The following is a 20,832-nucleotide window of genomic DNA, read 5'->3' as shown; positions in this document are numbered from 1 at the left end:
GTACAGAGCGACCACTGTCCATACTGACCTTGCGTACAGAGTGACCCCTGAAGACACTGATCTGGTGTACAAAGTGACCCCTATTCTAACTGACTCAGTTTTCACAGTTGCTCGTGAATCTCTTGCTGTCCATGGGGCAGAGAAATATAACAGGATTTCTGATCGATTTCTTTCTGTCTGTTTCTATTTTAGGACCCTTATATATCCATGATGCAAAGAAGGGTGCCAACGAAAGATGTGTGTTAGTGGGTTTCTGATAGAGTAAATATAATCATGCCCAACCTGTATACAGAGTCAGCCCTGTCCATAACATCCTGGTGTACAGAGTGACCCCTGTCCGCATAGACCACTTGTAAGCAGAGTGACCCATTTCTATGCTAACCCTGTGTACAGAGTGACCACTGTCCACTGTGACCCCTGTCGTGTAAAGAATGACGACCTGTCTGCACTGACACCGTGTACAGAGTGACATCTGTCTGCACTGAGCACCGGTACAATGTGGCCTATGGTGTCCTCTGACACTTTGCAATATCTGATTCCTTTCTCATTTTTCTCTTGTGCCTGTTGTGAACATTGTGCAGACTACAAAGTACATACAGAATGATCTTGTTTTAACCGGAATCCTACACGTCAATCCAAGCCTGGAGAAATAGTTAATGAATCTGTGGGGGATCCTTTTCTGAGAGGCGACTGCAGCTATGATCCTGGGACTTTTTAATGCAAATGTTTCTGTGTTTGTATATTTTAGGATAGTTTAGAACAAGGGACACAGACGATGATGCCAGAGAAACAAGTAAGTTAGCCCCTGTTGATAATAGAAACTGACTCCTGGTCCATACTGAAATTGTCAGTGTTTTGTCATGAACTCCTAACTGAGCTCTAAAGTCTCTACAACCTTTTCTCCATGTACTACTACACATTATTTGCATTTGAATTGCAAACAGAACAGTGTGATTCGTCAAAGGTAGCTCAACCTTTAAAATTTTTCAGAAGATTTGTAGCTTGGGTTGTGGATGAGGTTGTGGATGTGCTCGCCGAGCTGGCGTGTTTGCTTGCAGACATTTCGTCACCCTGCTAGGTGTCATCATCAGCGCTCTCCAGTGTAGCTTCACAATGTTACGTAGCATGGTGACAAAATGTCTGCAATCAAACACACCGGCTTGGAAGCAAGTCTACAGCCTGTTTCAACCTATTATATGTTGTGGGAAAGAAACGTGTCTTGTACAGAGTGATTCCCATTCCAGAGAGTGCACAGTATGTTCCTGGGAATTATTGATATATTTGCTATTATATTTGAGGATGTTTTACAACGAGAGAGAGAATCCAGGATGTCAGAGAAGCAAGTATGTTAGACCTCACTGGAGAGAGTAAACCTTCCTACACTGACCTCGCATGCAGAGTGACCGCTGCCTGGACAGACCCTTGTACGTACTGACCTGGTGTACATAATGACCCTTCTTCTAACTGTCCCTGTTTACACAATTGCTCATGAATCTGTTGTTGTATACATGGGACAGAGAACTCTAACAGGATTTCTGGTTGATTTCTTTCTGTTTATACTTTAGGACCTTTATATATGTAAGATGGAAACTAAAGTGCCAGTGAAAGATGTGTGTTAGTGGTTTTCAGATAAGAGTAAATATAGTCATACCAAACCCTGTATACACAGTGAACTCTGTCCGTAACATCTGGTGTTCAGAGTGATCCTCCTCTGCACTGACCCTGTGGACAGTGTGACTCCTGTCTGCACTGACACCTGTCTACAGTGTGACACCCCCCCCCCCTGCACTGACCCTGTCTGCAGAGTGATTCCTGTCCACACTAAGCCAATGTACAGAGTTACATATCTCCGCGCTGATTCCATGTTCAGAATGGCCCCTGTGTGCATGTGATTCTGTATACAGAGTGAGCGCTGTCTACATTGATCCCATGCACAGTGAACCCTGTCCACTCTGAGCCACGTACAGAGTGAGCCCTGTCTGCAATGTCCATGTATACATAGTGCCCCTGTCCTAACTGACTGTGTTTTCTCACTGACCCTGTGAACCTTTGTACACAACAGAGACATTTGCTGTTCACCTGGAGTAGAGAAATCCAACAAGCTTTCTGATTGATTTCTTTCTGTCAGTTTCTGTTTAAAAACCTTTATGTATGTAAATTACAAACCACAGTGCCAGCGAAAGATGTTAGTTAGTGAGTATCAGTAGAGCAAACATTATAGCAGCCGGCGCTGCATACAGAGTGACCCCTAACCACACTGACCTCGTGTACAGGGTGACCCCAAGTACATAGTGACCCCTGTCCACACTGATCCCATGTACAGAGTGACCACTGTCCACTCTGAGCCAGAGTATGGAGCGAGCCCTGTTCCAACTTCCCCATGTACTGAGTGACTCCTGTCCTTGCTAACTGCATTTCCAGAGTTACCCCTGTCCTATCTGACTAGTGTTTAAACACTAAGATTTAGCTAGAATTGCAGATACTGGAGTCAGAGACAACACAGCAGTCCAGGCAGCATCAGAGAAGCACCAAAGTTGATATTTCAGGCCCGAAATGTCAACTTTCTTGCTCCTCAGATGCTGCCAGGCCTGTTGTTTTCCTCCAGCTTCACATTATGTTGTGCTTAAACACTGATCCTGTGAACCTTTGTATACAACAGCAACATTTGCTGTTCACGTGGGACAGAAAGATCTGACAGGCTTTCTGATTGACTTTTTTTCTGTCTGTTTCTATTTTAGGACCTTTATGTATCTAAGATGCAAACCAGGGTGCCAGTGAAAGATGTGAGTTAGTGGGTCACAGATAGAGTAAATATTATCATAACTTAACCTGCAAACAGATTGACCCATGTCTACGCTGACCCCATGCACAGAGTGACCCCTGTCCGAACTGAACTAGCGTACAGTGTGACCCCTGTTCACACTGACCTCGTGTACAGAATGACCCCTGTCCGCATTGACCCCGTGTACAGAGTGACATCTATCTGCACTGATGCCATGAACTGAGACTTCTGTCCGCACTGACCCCGTATACAGAGTGACTCCTGTCCGACTTTTCTGTGAGGCCGACAGCAGACTATGATCTTGGGATTTTTTGATGCAAGTATTTCTAACTTTGTACATTTTAGGATGGTTTAGAGCAAGGGACACAAATGAGGAAGCCAGAGAAACAAGTAAGTTAGCCCCTGTTGATAGTAGAGACTGAGCCTTGTCCACGTTGACTTTGTGTGCAGAGTGACGCCTGTCCACACTGACCCCAATACAGAGCAGCACTTGTCCACTCAGAGCCAATGAACAGAATGAGCCCTGTTCAACTATCCCTGTGTAGAGAGTGACCCTGTCCTTGCTGACCACATTTCCAGAGTTACCCTGTCCTATCTGACTGTGTTTAAACACTAAGAGATAGCAAGAATTGCAGATGCTGGAGTCAGAGAACAATGTATACAGCTGGAAAAACACAGCATGCTAGGCAACATCAGAGAAGCAGGAAAGTTGACATTCCGGTCCAAAATGTCAACTTTCCAGCTCCTCAGATGCTGCCTGGCTTGCTGTTTTCCTCCACCTCCACATTGTATTGTGCTTAAACATTGATCCTGTGAACCTTTGTACACAACAGCAACATTTGCTGTTCACCGGGGACAGAAAGATCTGACAGGCTTTCTGATTGATTTTCTTTCTGTCTGTTTCTATTTTAGGACTTCTATGTATCTAAGATGCAAACCAGGGTGCCAGTGAAAGATGTGAGTTAGTGGGTCACAAATAGAGTAAATATTATCATAACTTACCCAGTATACATAGTGACACATGTTTACACTGCCCCTGTATATAGTGACCTCTGTCTTCACTGACCATGCCTACAGAGTGACCCGTGACTACACTGACCCCATGTACAGAGTGACCCCTGTCTGCACTGACCCCATGTGCAGTGTGACCCGTGTCCACACTGCCCCCATGTACATAGTGACCCCTGTCTGCAATGACCCTGTGTGCAGAGAGACCATTGTCTGCACTGACACCGTGTGCAGAGTGACCACTGAACGCACTGACCCCGTGTGCAGAGTGACCCCTGTCAGCACTGACCCCATGTGCAGAGTGATCCCTGTCGGCACTGACCCCATGTGCAGAGTGATCCCTGTCCGCACTGACCACGGGTACAGAGTGTCCCCTGTCCGCACTGACCCCATGTCCACTGTGACCCCTATCCGCACTGACCCCAGGTACGGAGTGTCCCCTGTCCGCACTGACCCCGTGTCCACTGTGACCCCTATCCGCACTGACTCCATGTGCAGTGTGACCCTTGTCTGCACTGACACCAGGTACAGAGTGACCCTTCTCCGATTTTTCATGTGAGGCCGACTACAGACTATGATCCTGGGTTTTTTGATGCATGTCTTTCTAAGTTTGTATATTTTAGGATGGTTTCGAACAAGAAACACAAACAAGGAAGCTAGAGAAACAAGTAAGTTAGCCCCAGTGGATAACAGAGACTGATCCTTGTCCACGCTGACTTTGTGTGCAGAGTGACCCTGTCCACACTGACCCCAATACAGAGTGACCTCTTTTTACATTGACCCTGTGTACAGAATGATTCTTGTCCGCACTGACCCAGTGTACAGAATGACCCCTGTCAGCATTGACCCCGTGTACAGAGTGAGCCTTGTATGCATCAAGCAACTGCACAGCATGGCCATTGTTGTTGTTTGACATGTTGCAAATTCTGATCCCTTTCTCACCTTTCCCTTGTGTCCTTTATGAATATTATGCAGATGTGAAAGCACATGTGGAATGATTGTAAAAATCGCAGATGCTCGAGTCAGAGATAATAGTGTGGAGCTGGAGGAACCAGCAGGCCCGGCAGCATCAGAGGAGCAGGAAAGGTTTTTTGAAGAAGGGTCCAGACCCAAAATGTCAATTTTCCTGCTGTTCTGATGCTGCCTGGCCTGCTGTGTTCCTCCAGCTCCACACAAAGTTATCACATACAGAATGACCCAGTTTTAACCGGAATCCTTACGTGCCACTCGAAGTCTGGAGAAATAGTTAATGAACCTATGGGGGATCCTTTTCTGTGAGGCTGACTGCAGACTACGATCCTGGGATTTTTTTGATGTATATGTTTCATTGTTTGTTCGTTTAAGGATAGTTTAGAACAAGGCACACAGACAAGGAACCCAGAGAAACAAGTAAGTTAGCCCCTGTTGATAGTAGAGATTGACTCTGTTCCACACTGCTCTGATGTATAGTGTGACCCCTGTCTGTCCTGACCCTGCGTACAGTGTGACCTCTGTCTGCGCTGGCCCTGTGCACAGTGTGACCCCGTCCACACTGCACCTTTGTACTGAATGACCCCAGTCCACACTGACCCTATGTACAGACTGCATCTGTCCACACTGACCCTAGTGCAGTGACCTCTGTCTGCACTGATCCTATATAGAGAGTGAGCCATATTCTAACTGTCTGTATGTACACACTGTCCCTTTGCTCACTAATAACAAAGTGTGGAGCTGGAGGAGCACAACAGGCCTGACAGCATCAGAGGAGCAAGAAAGCCAACATTTCCGGTCAGGACCCTTCTTCAAAAATTTACTCACTAAGTTGTTGCTGTATACCTGGGATAGGGAAATCTGTCATGATTTGGGATCTTTTTTTCTGTCTGTTTCTATTTTAGGACTTCTATGTATCTAAGATGCAAACCAGGTTGCCAGTGAAAGATGTGAGTTAGTGAGTAACAGGTAGCCAATAAATGTTATCATAACCTATCCTGTATAAGAGTGAACCCTGTATGTACTTAGCCCATGTACAGATTACCCTGTCCACAATGACCTCATGTACAGAGTGTTCCCATCCACACTGATCCCATGTGCAGAATGACCTCTGTCCTCTCTGATCCCATGTATAGAGCGACCTGAGTAGACCCTTTCTTCTGTCACTGTGTAATCATCTGGCTGGATGTTCCTTTGCTTGCCTTGTGTCTTTGCAATCACACTGACCCCTCTGACCTCTTGTGGACCGATTGCCAATTAACAATGCCCAAGCTGTTAACTGAGATATTGGTCTGTGCCAATGTTTCTCCTGTGGATGGTGCCTCATCTTTAATCTCTGACTGCATAGACAATGTGATTGCAGTTGGGTGTGAGTGATCCCTTTTTGAATAAGACTGCCACAACCAAGTGGCCTCATTTATAAAGTGGCTTAATCTGACCTCTAACATTGTGGTGTGTGCCATCCCTAACACTATACACAATTTCCCATTTGTCTCAGGATCCCATCCCACTCCTGTGTATGTGACGGTCGATACTTGAAACATTCCTGTGTTTGCTCAGACGGTTGTTTCCTGTTACATCCAGTACAGAGAATTACCCCAGGTTTTGCTGATTACTTTTGTCTGCTTTTATATTTTAGGATTTGTTTAGGGACAAGTCAGTAGCCAAGCTGCCAAAGAAACAAGTGAGTTGATTGCTCCTGATTGTGGTTTAACCTTCAGTCCTACAGACCCTGTCGCCTCTGACTCTGTTTAACCTCTAATCCCTGTTTAGATTAATCTTGCAACAACGTGGGAAACAAGAACAGGAGTAATCTATATGGACGTCAGTAAGGCATTTGACAAGGTTCCTCATGGTAGACAGGTTAGCAAGGTTAGATCACAAGGATACAGGGAGAACTGGACATTCAGATACAACTGGATGAAAGGTAGAAGGTAGAGGATGGTGGTGGTGGCTTGCTTTTCAGACTGTAGGCCTGTGACCAGTAGTGTGCCACAAGGGTGAGTGCTCGATCCACTGCTTTTTGTCATTTCTATAAAAGATTGGGATGTGAACACAGGTTAGTAAGTTTGCAGATGACACCAAAATTGGAAGTGTAATGGACAGCAAAGAAGATTACCTTAGATTACAATGGGATCTTACTCAGATGGGCCAATGGGCTGAGGAGTAGCGGGTGGAGTTTAATTTAGATAACTGTGAGGTGCTACATTTTGGAAAGGCGAGTCGGGGCAGGATATGTGTACATCATAGTAAGGTCCTGGGGAGTGTTGCTGAACAAAGAGACCTCAGAGTGCAGGTTCATTGTTCCTTGAAAATCGAGTCACAGATAGATAGGATAGCGAAGAAGGTGTTTGATATGCTTGCCTTTATTGGTCAGTGCATTGAGTATAGGAGTTGGGAGGTCATGTTGTGTCTGTACAGGAAATTGGTTAGGCCACTTTTGGCATAATGTGTGCAGTTCTGGTCTCCCTACTGTAGGAAGCATATTGTGAAACTTAAAAGAGTTCAGAAAAGATTTACAAGGATGTTTCCAGGGTGGGAGGGTTCGACCTATACGGAGAGGCTGAATAGACTGGGGCTATTTTCCTTGGAGCGTTGGAGGCTGAGGGGTGACCTTGTAGAGCTTTATAAAATCATGAGGTGCATGGATAGGGTACATAAACAAGGCCTTTTCCCTGGCTTGGGGCGGCATGATGGCTCAGTGGTTAGCACTGCTGCCCCACAGCACCAAGGACCCAAGTTTGATTCCAGCCTCAGGAAACTGTCTGTGTGGAGTTTGCATATTCTCCCATTGTCTATGTCGGCTTCCTCTGGGTTCTCTGATTTCTTTCCACAGTCCAAAGATGTGTAGGTTGGGTGGATCAGGAGTGCTAAATTGTCCACAGTTTCTAGGGCAGGAAATACAGTGATAGGGTAGGGGATGGGCCTGAGTGGGATGTTCTTTGGAGGTTCAGTGTGGACTCGACAGGCCGAGTATCCTGCTTCCACACTGTGTGGATTCTGCCGGGGAGCCCAAAACTAGAGGGCGTAGGCTTAAAGTGAGAGGGGAAAGATTTAAAAGGGACCTAAGGGCCAACATTTTCATGCAGAGGGTGCTGCGTCTATGGAATGAGCTGCCAGAGGAAGTGGTGAAGGCTGATACAATTCCAATATTTAAAAAGCATCTGGATGGGTAGATGAACAAGAAGGGTTTAGTCTGATATGGACCAAATGCTGGAAAATTTGAATCATTTATTTCAGATATATGGTTGGCATGGACAAGTTGGACAAAAGGGTCCATTGTTGTGATGTGCATCTCTATGCCTGTATGATTCTATGAATATGCCAGTCAACCCATCGAGCCAGTTCCGTTATTCAGTATGGTCATAGCTGATCTTCAGCTTCAGTTCCAAATTCCATCTACTCTTTGTGTCCCTCAGTGCCTCAAAAGAACCAGAGTTTGTCTATCTAAGTCTTAAATCCAGGCACAGAATTGGTGATAAAGGCCTGGAAGTTTTGGAAATGTTATACTTTTTTTTAGAAGCGTACAAGGATGAGTTCTGCAATCTGATGCTAGTCAATTCACCATCTGTGGTGGAAAAAAGCCTTAATTTTGTATTGAATTATCATTTTTAACAGTTACACAATCATGAGATCACAATAAGTAGAAAGAGAATCATAGAATCCCTCCAGTGTAGAAACAGACCATTCAGCCCATCAAGTCCATACTGACTGTCCTGAAGAGCATCCCACCCAGAGTCAGCCCCCTACCCAGACCAAGCCTAGACCTGTAACCAAGTAGTTTCCGTGGCTAATCCAGCTCGCCTTTTTTTAAATTCATTCACAGAATAAGGGTGATGCTGTCTAGGCAGCATTTATTGCCCATTCCTAATTGCTCAGAGGGCAGTTAAGAGTCAACCAAATTGCTGTGAGTCCGGAGCCAGGTGTAGGCCAGACTAGGTAAGAATGGCCATTTTCTTCCCTAAAGGACATTAGTGAATCTGATGGGTTTTTCCAACAGTCAAAAATTGATTCACAGTCATCATTTGATTCTTAATTCCAGATATTTATTGAATTCAAATTCTACCATCTTATGTGGCAGGATTCGAACCTGGATTCCCAGAACATTATCTGGGTCTCTGGATTAACAGTCCAACGATAATACCACTAGGCCATTGCCTCCCTGTGTGACCCTGCTTATCCCTGGACACAATGGGCAATTTAATATGGCCAGTCCACCTCACCTGCATATCTTTGAACTGTGGAGTAAAGTGGACCACCCGGAGGAAACCCACATATACACAGGGAGAATGTGCAAACTCCACAAAGGCAATTGCCCAAGACTAGAATTGAACCATGGCACTGTGAGACAGTGGTGCTAACACTGAGCCACCATACTATGGAGTATGCCATTCAGCCCCTCAAAATACGAGTCGGCCTTTCAGCCCCTCAAAAATGCCACATTATTCAATGAGATTTTAAAAAAACAACTATGGGTGCTGTAAATCAGAAACACAAATAGAGACTGCTGACAAAGCTTAATAGGTCTAGCAGCATCTGTGAAAAGAAATCAAAGTTAACATTTCAGGTTTGGTGACTCTTCTTCAGAACTGATGGTAGCTTGGAAAATATTGGTTTATGTGCAGAAGATCAGTGGGGAGAAGGGTTAAGAATTAAATGAGAGGTGGGAATAGACCCCAAAGAGAGAGAACAGTTGGGCAAACAGTTGGTCTTGATTAGTTCAAGACAGATTTGTTTAGTGAAATTGCTGGAGTTTTCTCATCAGGTAATAAAGGATTGATGAAGGTAAGGCTGTTGATATGATGTGCATGAACTTCCAAAGGCATTTGATAAAAGTGTCTCACAACAAGCTTGACAACAAAGTTTGCTAGGTGGTTGGCAATCAGAAATTATGCCAATGCTGCCTTAGAGTTTTGGTGAGGTCAGATGGGATCACCTGCTTCAGAAGGTTGAACAAATTGGTATTGGAAAGGTAAAGCTTGTCACAAGTGGCTTGCACGAAGTTGTTCCTTGTTGTTTTGAGCTCTGGCAGTCAACCTCTGGCACCTCCTGGTAGACATGCTTCAGGGCCGGTAATCCTCCTTTCTGTGCGGACACTAAGATCCTGTCTGCTTGAGTGTTAAAGGATAGACTGCAGGAGAATCTTAACGAGAGGGAACAATTGACAAAATGTGGATTTCTGAAACAGAAACCATTTTTGAGAAACTTAAGAGTTTTTTTTGAGGACTTTACTTATTTTCAGAAAACCTCAGTAAGGTCCCACAATGGAGCTTAAGAAACAAAATTAGACCACATGGGCTTGAGCGAAGATACTAGGTAGCAATCCAATTTAGACGAAGAGTAGAGAGGGGAATTAAACATATGCTCAGAATGACAGGCTGTTACCAGTGAAGTGGCACAAAGTTCAGCGCATGGTATATAGCCTGTATAAATTACTTGAATGTGGCAAGCAATTGTAAGATTTCCCAATTTGCTGATTATCCTTTTGCCCAAAAGGATCTTTGCCCCATGAGTTACTAAAAGATAGCATGCAGGTACAGCAAGCAATTAGAAAGGCAAACAATATGCTAGCCTTCATTTCAAGAGGATTTGCGTTCCAGGGGAATGATGCAGTTGCTGTAAAGCTTTGGTGAGACCTCACATATTTTGTTCACCTTACCTAAGGAGGGATATCCTTGCCATGCAAAGAATGTAATGGAGATTTACCAGATTAATTCCTTGGATGGTGGGATTCTCTTTTGAGAAAGAAGTGAAGAAACTGTGCCCATATTCTATTGAGTTTCAAAAAAATAAGAAGGGATCTCAGAAAATATTCTTAGAGGGCAGATAAAGATATGAGGTTTCCCCTGGCCAGGGATATAACCTCAGGATAATAGATAGGCCATTTTAGTTGAAGATGAGGAATTTCTTCAATTAGAGGATGAGGAGTTTTTGGAATTTGAAATTCTGTACCCCAGAGTTGTGTAAACGCCAGCATTAACTAAGTTCAAGAAAGTCATAAATAAGTTTCTGGAGACTAATTACATTAAGCGATACGGAGATATTGTGGGAAAGTGGCATTAAGGTACTAATCAGTTATGATCTGGTTAAATAGCAAAATAGGCATGCTGGGTTGAATGGCCCATTCCTGTCCTAAGGTAGCACACCAGCATCTTTTGTGGGTAATGAATAGTGCTTAACAGCAATGTCCACATCACATGTATAAATCTTGTCAAACACTCCATATTTCCAATAACAATTCTGAATTTCAGAGTTACAGTCACATTATTCCACTGATTTGAAAATGTCATTAATGAAATAGATTATGTACACTCCTGGAAGTTGAACTCTTTCTTCACTTAAGTCATGCCCTTTCAAGAATTTTGTTTGCTCTCAATGCAAGTAATTACCAAAAGCTTTTGAAAATATTTGTATCTTTGTTGATTTCTAGTGTCATCTACTATAAGGGCTCTTGAATGCAATATATGTATATTAACTTAAAACCTAAAGAACTGCTGATAATGGAAATCAGAAACAAAAATTTAAATTGCTGGAAAAACTCAGCAGATGTGGCAGTTATCTTTGAAGGGAAAACAGAGTTAAGATTTCAGGTCCAGTGATCATTCTTCAGAACAGATTATATATATTAACTTGTTTAACTTCAAATGTATTGTTTAACTTTGAAGGAATTCTTTATCTTCAGAATTGCCTTCCCCGTGCAATCCAGTCTGGTGCGTGTTTGTTTTTGGTCCATCCTTACATAAAATCCTTTTGGATGTATCATTTCTCATCCTATTTCTTCTTAATATGTTTGTTTATTTCTTTCAAGTTGTAGCATTATAATACTGATTATAATCTGCTGACTTCAAGCAAGTATTCTTGAACTAAATCAGTGCTATTTGTTTTCAAGTTATTTCAAAGTTCAAAATGTTTTTTTGAAATACCAAATGAAATCTTTGAAAAAGCTTCAAATTTAGTTAACTAGCAAAAACTTCTTTTGAGGTTTCAGACTCTGCAAAGTAGTAATACTGTATCCTGCTTTTTTTAAAAAGACCATAAATAAGATCATTAGACAGAGGAGCAACTACACCAGCACTATCCCTCATCTCTTCCTCTGTTGTATTGATGACTGTATTGATGCTGTCTCGTGTTCCTGCCTCCATTTCTAACAGTTTGCTCCATTCATGCACCACTCTATGTGAAAATGTTCCCCCTAAGATCCCTTCTAAATCTTTCCTCTCTCACCTTAAGGCTATGCCCTCTAGTTTTAGACTCCCTTACCTGGGAAAAAGACCTTGAGTATTCCTATCTATGCCCCTCATGCCTCATGATTTTATAAGCTTCTGTAAGGTCACTCCTCAGCCTCCAGCATCAAGGGAAAATATCCCCAGCGTATTCAGCCTTTCCTTACAGTTCAAACTCTCCAATCCTGGCAACATCCTTTCTTCTCTCTCTCTTGCGCTGTCTCTCTCTCCCTCTTGCACTCTCGCTCTCTCTCTGTCTCCTGCTCACACTCTCTCTCTTGCTGTCACTTTTGCTGTCTCTCTCGCTCTCGCACATACTGTCTGTACCTATTCTTTCATTGGTTGTTCTCCCACCCGATCATCAGTGCAAATATCACCGTTTCAAAGCTGCTTTCAGTTCTGACAAAAGGTCACTGAAGTTATAATATTAACCCTGCTGTCTCTTCACGGATGCTGCCAGACCTGCTGAGTTCTTCAGCACTTACTGTTTTTGTTTCTGATCTCCAACATTTGCAGTTCATTGTTTAAAATTACCATGATTCTTACTTTCCTCTTCTTCCTGTCTAATTCTATGGGCCTGTGATCTGGTCACACCACAGTCCAGAAAACAATCCAGGATGTTTCTCTTGTGGCATTTTTACTTCCTTTTACATCCACTGATTGTTTAGATTAGATTAGATTAGAGTACCTACAGTGTGGAAACAGGCCCTTCGGCCCAACAAGTCCACACCGCCCCTTGAAGAATCCCACCCAGACCCATCCCCCTATAACCACACCCCTGAACACTACGGGCAATTTAGCATGGCCAATCCACCTAGCCTGCACATCTTTGGACTGTGGGAGGAAACCGGAGCACCCAGAGGAAACCCACACAGACACAGGGAGAATGTGCAAACTCCACACAGATAGTCGCCTGAAGCTGGAATCGAACCACTGAGCCACCTTGAGTCGCCCTTGTTCTACCACCCTTGAACCTGATAGGTCATTTCCCAAAATATAACCAATTCTTTCTATGGCATGTTGCCTCTCAGTATTATTTCTCCGTTTACCAAGTCAATCTTTAATCTCCCTCAGAAAATGACCTGGTTTGTAACCTCCATAAATGCCTCTGATTAATAATTTCTACTTCATTAACCCCTCTGGAAGACAAATAGCATCATCAACCAGTGTCAGTGACTGACATACTCCAGTGTCTCTCACTATTTTCATTGGTTTACCTCCTTGATTCAAAGCATAAGGATCTGTCCTTTTTAGGTAAAAAGCTCCTCATCTGATTCTTTGTCACTGTTCAGAAAATAATTTTCATGACTGAACCATCTTCTTTCTCTCATAGCTTTTTTAACTACTACTACTACAGTTTTAACACCTATTTCCTTCCCTGATGCTTCTTTCTCTGAAGGTTTCTTAGACACTCCTATCACTGCAATCTGGCTTCTGTTTAACTTTCTGCATTTGGTTATGGTGTATTCAGTCTTATTACAGTAGGAGTATGTTAATTTTTCATTCCCGATTTTCCCCTTTATCTCTTTTGACATCGGTTTGTTTGTTAGTACCTCTTCTTTCCATGGATTTTCTTTTCCTCCAGTTTCCTGTGGATTTCCATATAACTATCTCCACAACTATTATTGTCTATGTCAGATACCGTTGGTATCTGCCAGAACCATTGCTTCTCAGACCTGGTGTACTTGACGCTCATCTAACTAAGTTTTTAAATTTGTAGGAATACTGTTTCTGAATTCTTCCATGATTTTCCTTTATATTCTTGTTTTTTTTTCTTTTCTAGTCTAAGCAATCTAAAGCACTGAAGCTGTAACATTTCTTTCTCCCTTTCAAGTTCTATAAATGGCTGATAGGGTCTCTTTCTTGTAGTTGAAAATTTCAATTGATAAGCTTTAAGCACAAGCTAATGAGCATTGAATATTGTTTAACAGTTTCCTACTCCTCAGATTGTCCCTCTGACAACTTGACACACACGACCATAGCTGTACCTGTCAAAACACTCTGTGTCATTAAGGCCCAACCTCCTCCATCTTTCCAGATATCTGTTCAAATGAGGTAAAATATCTTCTGATTACTTCCTCTGTGAATTTAGGCACTAAGCGTAGATTTTTTGTTAAATCAATCCCTCATTGGAATCAGAAATTATCCACTAAGCTACTATATCCGCTTCCTTTTTATTCTAAGCTTTTCTTTGACCAACTTATTGTCCAATTTCTTTTCTCTTAGAATTCACTTTGCTTTTAGAAAATTCCATTCTCACTTGACATCTCTTTGCCTGATTTTCACTTTTCACCCTTTTCATTTCAAGTTTTCTTAGCTCCATTGCTCTGTTTGTTTCCATTCTCCCTTAGTCTCTGTTTTTCACAACTCAAGTTATTTCACTTCTTGTTATATTTTAGTTAATTTCAGCTGTCCATCCCAATGTCTGATTTCTTGTTTACCAATTCAAATGTTGGATCATCACTTGAGGATTCTCATCCTTACAAAATCCTGCTTCTACTTCTGCCTTCAATTAATCTGCTAACTTTTCAGTTTAATTTATCCAAAGATTTCAAATTATATCTTTCACTTTTAGCAAACATGGAGAAACATTCAAATCTTTCGCAATAATGTCCACCAATACACTGCTGCTTTACGCCCAGAACCACTATGCATGAAAAGCACAACCCTATTAAATCGTGTGAGTTGAAAATCTTGCTGAGAGTCCCCACTACTTATGATCTCAGCTGATGTTATTATGGACAAGTCAGACCCCAGACTGTAATCTATCTTGCATTTTGATTTAACAGGGTATTCTTTCGCAGAAATGCTAGCATACAATGCTGCAAATTTGGTTTTATTTGTAAAACAGAAGTATGTTACACAAATGAAATAAAGATAAGATAGAATAAACCAAACTTTTTACGTATAGCAGAAGTTTAAAGATTTTGAAAACCAAGGCAAATTACAATTTCATTAAACCCTGTAGTACTCAAATACTAGAAAGAATTTTCTTCTCTATCACACAGAGGATTGACTTAGCTGTGGCTTCAATTCCTGGTTACATGTATCTGATCACCTCTTCAATGAACCTTCTTACAACTAAACATGTATTTTCTCAGCTTTAAATAATCCTTTGAGGTTTTAACTAAACACTTCTGCTTTGGAATATTAATGTTAAACTCATTAAACTAAAGTGGCCTTTTTTCTGACTGGGTTTCAACTGTTTCTTGTTGTCAGGAGTAACTGTTCTACATTATCCAGCTTCACTAAAACTTCTGCAAACTCTGCCAAACAGAACCTCCAAAGCTTCTTCCAAGCTATGGGTGTTTCCCCAAAATCAAAAGGAAAAGGCTCAATCTCTGGCATTCTTAACCAAAAGTATAATACAGGGAATCCCCAGTTTGTGAATTATGAATGCTCATGCTTATGAATGCGCTCCCATAGTTTTAATTTTAAAGCTCTGGCATACAAACAACTTTTTTATGCCCTGTGTCAGAGATAATGGGAACTGCAGATGCCGGAGAATTCTGAGATAACAAAGTGTAGATCTGGATGAACACAGCAGGCCAAGCAGCATCTTAAGAGCACAAAAGCTGACGTTTCGGGCCTAGACCCTTTTTTCTGATGAAGGGTCTAGGCCCGAAATGTCAGCTTTTGTGCTCCTAAGATGCTGCTTGGCCTGCTGTGTTCATCCAGCTTCACACTTTGTTATCTCTTTTTATATCCTGTATTGTGTTCTAATTTGCATACACTTTGACTTGTGAATGGACGCCCATTCACAACCTAGGGACTGGCTACGCAACTGTTTATTTGATTTTCTTGTACACAATCTCCCAATGTAAACATGTTCCTGCAGTCTCCAAGAACTATCTTTCTCAGAGTGTTTATTAAAAAAATCACAACAACAACAGAAATGGCTAGAATTTAATCATTAATCCCCTTCACATGTACAGACCGAAACTCGCATGCCTCTAGATCAAATATAAAACTTGAAAAGAAATTATAGTAAAATATACGTAAATCACAGCACTTGTATTGAAATAGTACAAGGTTACCAATACCAGTGCCATTGTTTTTATTTCATGCATACTGTTTTGGCTAGGATGAAATTGTCTTGTACTTTAGACTTAGGAGAAGACTTGTAAGTGACCTGGCTGCACTCTTTATTTCAGCGACATGAATCAGCAAGCTGAGTCCAAAATCAATCTTTGTTCCTGTTTCTTCCTTTGCCAAACTTGGTTCCAGCAGCTTTGTGGATGATATGTCTGCAGAGATCTCTTTGCTTCATCAGTGTTACATGGTCAGCCCTCAGATGGGAGGGAATGTGTAAGAACATGCGTGACATTCTGTTGTGTTTGGACTTGTTTTTTCTGTGATATCTCCATCCTGTTACTGATATGTGAGTGATGAGTATTGTAGTTTGTGTAGAGATTATGGAAGGTGTGAAGAGCATTGGACAGATTGCATCTACTCATGATCATCAGGTTGCTTCATGGCAATAGCTAGATCTCTGAATGGGCCACAAGATCATTTGATGATGACTAACATGGAAGAAAGCGTTGGTAATACAAAGCCTACACTGTGACGAGTAGCCAATGTCCATTTTCTTTAATTTTTTTCAGTGCCACGATCCCTGAACCATGTTTACCATGAAATATGTTTTGTTGAATTCTTGCACTCCAGTCCCCCAGAAAGAATAACTTTTATTTGAATTGGTAAATGCTCAAGAATATCAATGTTGCAGAAGTGATATTTGACTTCAGCATTGGCAGATACATACAGTTGATGCTGACTCCATCCAAAGCTGGACAAAGATATAAGGTGTTCAGAAATCGCAACAAGCAATTCAGTGACCATGTCAATCCATTGTTGACAGCACCTCCATTCTCACAATGCTCACCCGAATTTTTGTCAAGTCAGCAAAATGTATAATTGACCTCTGTTATTGACCTAGTGTCAGCCAATCACAGCTCCTGGACAGCAGCAATAGCGTCATTGTACTTGTATAGCTGACAGTCGATCAATGCCTTGCAGTAATTGTCTAAAGATCTGATATGTTTCTGGACTTGTTCTGATGTTCCAGCTTCCAAGCCAAAAAGGCTCACCTTTTCATTTCTTGGACTTCTATTTACTGTCTGCTTCTCCAAATAGGATACCCCACTCCCACTTACCCACATAGGAAGGAACACATTGGCTGGTCTCTGAATTGCTGCTAATGCAATCATAATATTCTTTAAGTATGGAGATCAAAACTGTATACAGCAGTGCAGATGACATTAAGGTCGAACGGTCCTTGCCATTTTCTTCTGGCTGCATAACCTGGGCAAGATTTAGAAAATCGGACGTATCTAATACTTGTATCTATCTCTTGACCTTATAGCCTGAATCCAGAAGGAGGGCAGGTGCCCTGAGATCTGGAACCCTGTCAGTTGCAGATGTTCTCAGAAGGTACTTGCTTCAATCTATAACAGCCATCTGGCAGAACAGACCAATGAGCCAAATTGCCTAATTCTGCTCCTATATCTTAAGGCCTTATGACCTATCAGAGTCCACTGCACTGTCCTTGACCCTCTAAACTCGACCCAAAAGGCATTTAATCATATCTGACCCAGAGCTGTGACCTGCCTGATGGGCACTGATGTATATTGTATCTCTGAGAGCTACCATTGGTCTAGAAATCCCCTGCATTTCTGCCCAGGGTTATAGGATGTGCCATGATGTGTCCCCACAAGGAAGCAACACAGGGAGAATTGGTCAATCAGAGCCTGGGGAGTGGGTTGAGACACGATGACACTCAGCTCCGTACTCACTGTACTCATTGATTTCGATGCACAGCATTATCTTGTAGAAAAATCACTGTACAGTCAGCAAATTTAACAGAAGTGACAGCCATAGGAGGGCATGAAATAGGCTGAATGTAAAAAAACAGAGAGCCATGAATGATAAGTTGTTTCCAGACTGGAGTGAAGGTTCTACAAGGCTTCTCAAGGGCTCAGTTTTTAAAATTGCTGCTCTTTGTGATCTATGTATTTCATTGTACAAGACAACATTTAAAATTTGCAAGTGACACCATATTTGTAAGTCTTGGGAACTGTTACATCATAAGAAATAAAAGCATTCAGTACCCAAGGCACTCTTAATAAGAACAGATAGTACAGGAGAAAGGAGGCAATGTTAGACTTAGTTCAGCCTCAGCTGGAATATTATGTATAATTCTGAGTATTGGACTTTAGAATGTAAAGGTTTTAAAAAGTGTGCAGCTGAGATTTATGAGACTGTTTCCAGGATAAGGCAATTGAATTACATACGTTGATTGGAGAAGTTATGACTGTTTTCCTTACAGAAGGAAGAAATGGAAAGAAATTTGATAGAGTTGTTCAAAATGATGAGCACTGAACACGAGGACGTGGCTTTAAAGTGATGGCAGAAGAAGCTGGGGAAACGTTTTCATGGAGCGAGTGGTTAGTGTCTGAAATGTAGAATCATAGAATCCCCACAGTGTTGAAACAGGCCCTTCAGCCCAATAAGTCCACGCCAACCCTCAGAGCATCCCACCCAAACCCGTCTCCTATAACCCACGTAATCTACACATCCCTGAACATTGTGGGCAATTTAGCATGGCCAAAGCACCTACCCTACACATCTTTGGATTGTGGGAGGAAACCAGAGTTCCTGGAGGAAACCCATGCAGACACGGGGAGAATGTGTAAACTCCACAGAGACAGTCGCCCAAGGGTGGAATTGAACCCAGGTCCCTGGTGCTGCGAGGCTAACCACTGTGCTACTGTCCCGCCCCATGTACTGTCTGAGAGTGTGGGGAGGCAGGTTCATATGGTGGTTAGGGTCTGGAGTGTACTGTTTGAGAGGGTGGATGTAGATTCAGCCAAGTGGTTAGAGTCTGGAATGTACTGTCTGGGAATGTGAGGTAGGCAGGTTCACTAGTGGTTCAGGTTTGGAATGTACTGTCTGAGAGTGTGGGAGATGCAGATGCACTCAGGTTGTCAGGGTTTGAACTATACTGTGTGAGAGTGTGGTGGAGGCAAGCTCTGTAACAACTTTCAAAAGATTGTCAGACTATTAAATGTACAAGGTAGAATATGTAAGGCCTCTGGAAAAAAACTGAGGAGTGACAATAATTAGCTGCTGACTGGGAAGTTGAGCACTGATGGCACGGGTACAATGGCCTCCTGTGCTGTAGCTACCTTCATAGAATCATAATTAGTTATAATACAGAAGGGGACTGTTCACCCCATCATGTCTGTGCCAGTCGACTAACATCTTACTGCACTAATTTCATTTTCCAACTCTCGGTCTGAAGCCGTCGAGGCTGTTGCAATGTAAATGAATGCCTGGACACAGCTTCAATGTTGTCAGGGCTTCTGATTCTGCCACCCTTTCAGGTAACAAACTCCAGACCCACTGAGTGAAAAGGTATCTCCTCAACTCACCTTTTAGCACTCTAATCTTCCCTTAATTCTAAGTCGCCTGGTTATTGAGCCCTCTACTAATGGAAAACGTGTCTTCCCATCTATCCTATCTGTGCCCCACGTAATTTTATTCAACTTTATCAGGTTTCTGCTCAGTCCTCACTGTTCCAAGGAAAACAAGCCCAGCCTTTCCAGTCATTCATTATAGCTCAGACCCTCCAGTACAGGCAGCAACCTCATGAATCTCTTCTCCACCCGCTCTAGAGCAATTATTTACTTCCTATAATGTGGTGACAGGAATTGCCAGAAAATTGATCTGTTTCCACGCTGACCCTGTGTACAGTTCCCTCTGTTTGCACTGACCCTGTGTAAAGAGTGACCCTTGTTTGCACTGACCCTGTGTACAGAGTGACCCTTGTTTATACTGAGTCTGTGTGCAGAGTGACCCAAGTCTGCACTGACCCTGCGTACAGAGTGACTGCTGTTTGCACTGACCCCATCTACAGAGTGACTCCAGTCTGCACTGAGCCTGTGTGCAGATTGACCGCTGTCTGCACTGAGCCTGTGTACAGAGTGACCCAAGTCTGCACTGACCCTGCGTACAGAGTGACTGCTGTCTGCACTGAGCCTGTGTGCAGAGTGACTGCTGTCTAACCTGACCCCATGTACAGAGCAACCCCTGTCCACAGAGAGATCCCTGTCCACACTGAGCCCATGTACACAGTGACCCCTATACAGAGTGGCCCTTGTCTTCACTGACTCCATGTACAGATTGATCCTTGTCCTAACTGACCTTGTGGATAGTGGAACTTTTGGGTTCTCTGACAAAGTTCTCAGCTTGTTCTCTTTACGTCTTTGGGTGCACGTCCACTCTTAACTCTCTCTGAGCTTGGTTCCTGGTATTAAGTGCCCACAGACTGAATTTGAGACATAAGCAGAAGAATGCCATTTATCAGAGGAGCCCTGACATGTCACTCACTTTTGGTAATGGCAGTGGTAGGGGTTTGGAGGGTGCGAGTTGTATGGCTTCGTTGTGATGCACCAACTGCTTGCTTTCCATTCCAGTGTTGGCTGAACCGACCAGCACAAATAGCTGTCCAGGACTTTGGCAATTGCTACACTGTTGAAATCAAATCTGTCTCTCTGGAAACTCTTTTCCTTATACAGCCTTTGCACAGTATAATACTGAGTTTTGTTGATGGATATATGTGTGTGTTTCTATATTTTAGCATGCCTTAGAATGAGGGACACAAATCAGGAAGCCAGAGAAGCAAGTGAGTTAGCACCTGCTGATGATAAAGAGTGACCCCCTGTGCAGACAACCCCATGAACAAAGTGACTCCTGTCCAACTTGATGCCATGTACTAAGTCAGCCGTGTCCACACTGGTGCTGTGTACAGTGACTCCTATCATCATTGACTGTCTGTACAGAGTGGCCCCT

General features: G+C 42.7%; 1 protein-coding gene across 1 annotated transcript in view; it reads left to right on the top strand.

The window, feature by feature from the left end:
- The window catches only part of LOC125460785 (protein-methionine sulfoxide oxidase mical3a-like), a 374,391-nt gene that overhangs the window by 178,855 nt on the left and 174,704 nt on the right, over positions 1-20,832 (top strand). The window contains exons 17-20 of the mRNA XM_059652260.1: positions 749-793; positions 2,739-2,783; positions 3,695-3,739; positions 6,399-6,443. Coding sequence (XP_059508243.1) covers positions 749-793; positions 2,739-2,783; positions 3,695-3,739; positions 6,399-6,443 — 180 coding nt within the window. The remainder of the gene's footprint in view (positions 1-748; positions 794-2,738; positions 2,784-3,694; positions 3,740-6,398; positions 6,444-20,832) is intronic.

This window comes from Stegostoma tigrinum, chromosome 18, assembly GCF_030684315.1.
Source record: "Stegostoma tigrinum isolate sSteTig4 chromosome 18, sSteTig4.hap1, whole genome shotgun sequence".
NCBI lineage: Eukaryota > Metazoa > Chordata > Chondrichthyes > Orectolobiformes > Stegostomatidae > Stegostoma > Stegostoma tigrinum.
Note: the sequence above shows the minus strand (reverse complement) of the source record. Positions and strands in the feature narration are given on the sequence as shown.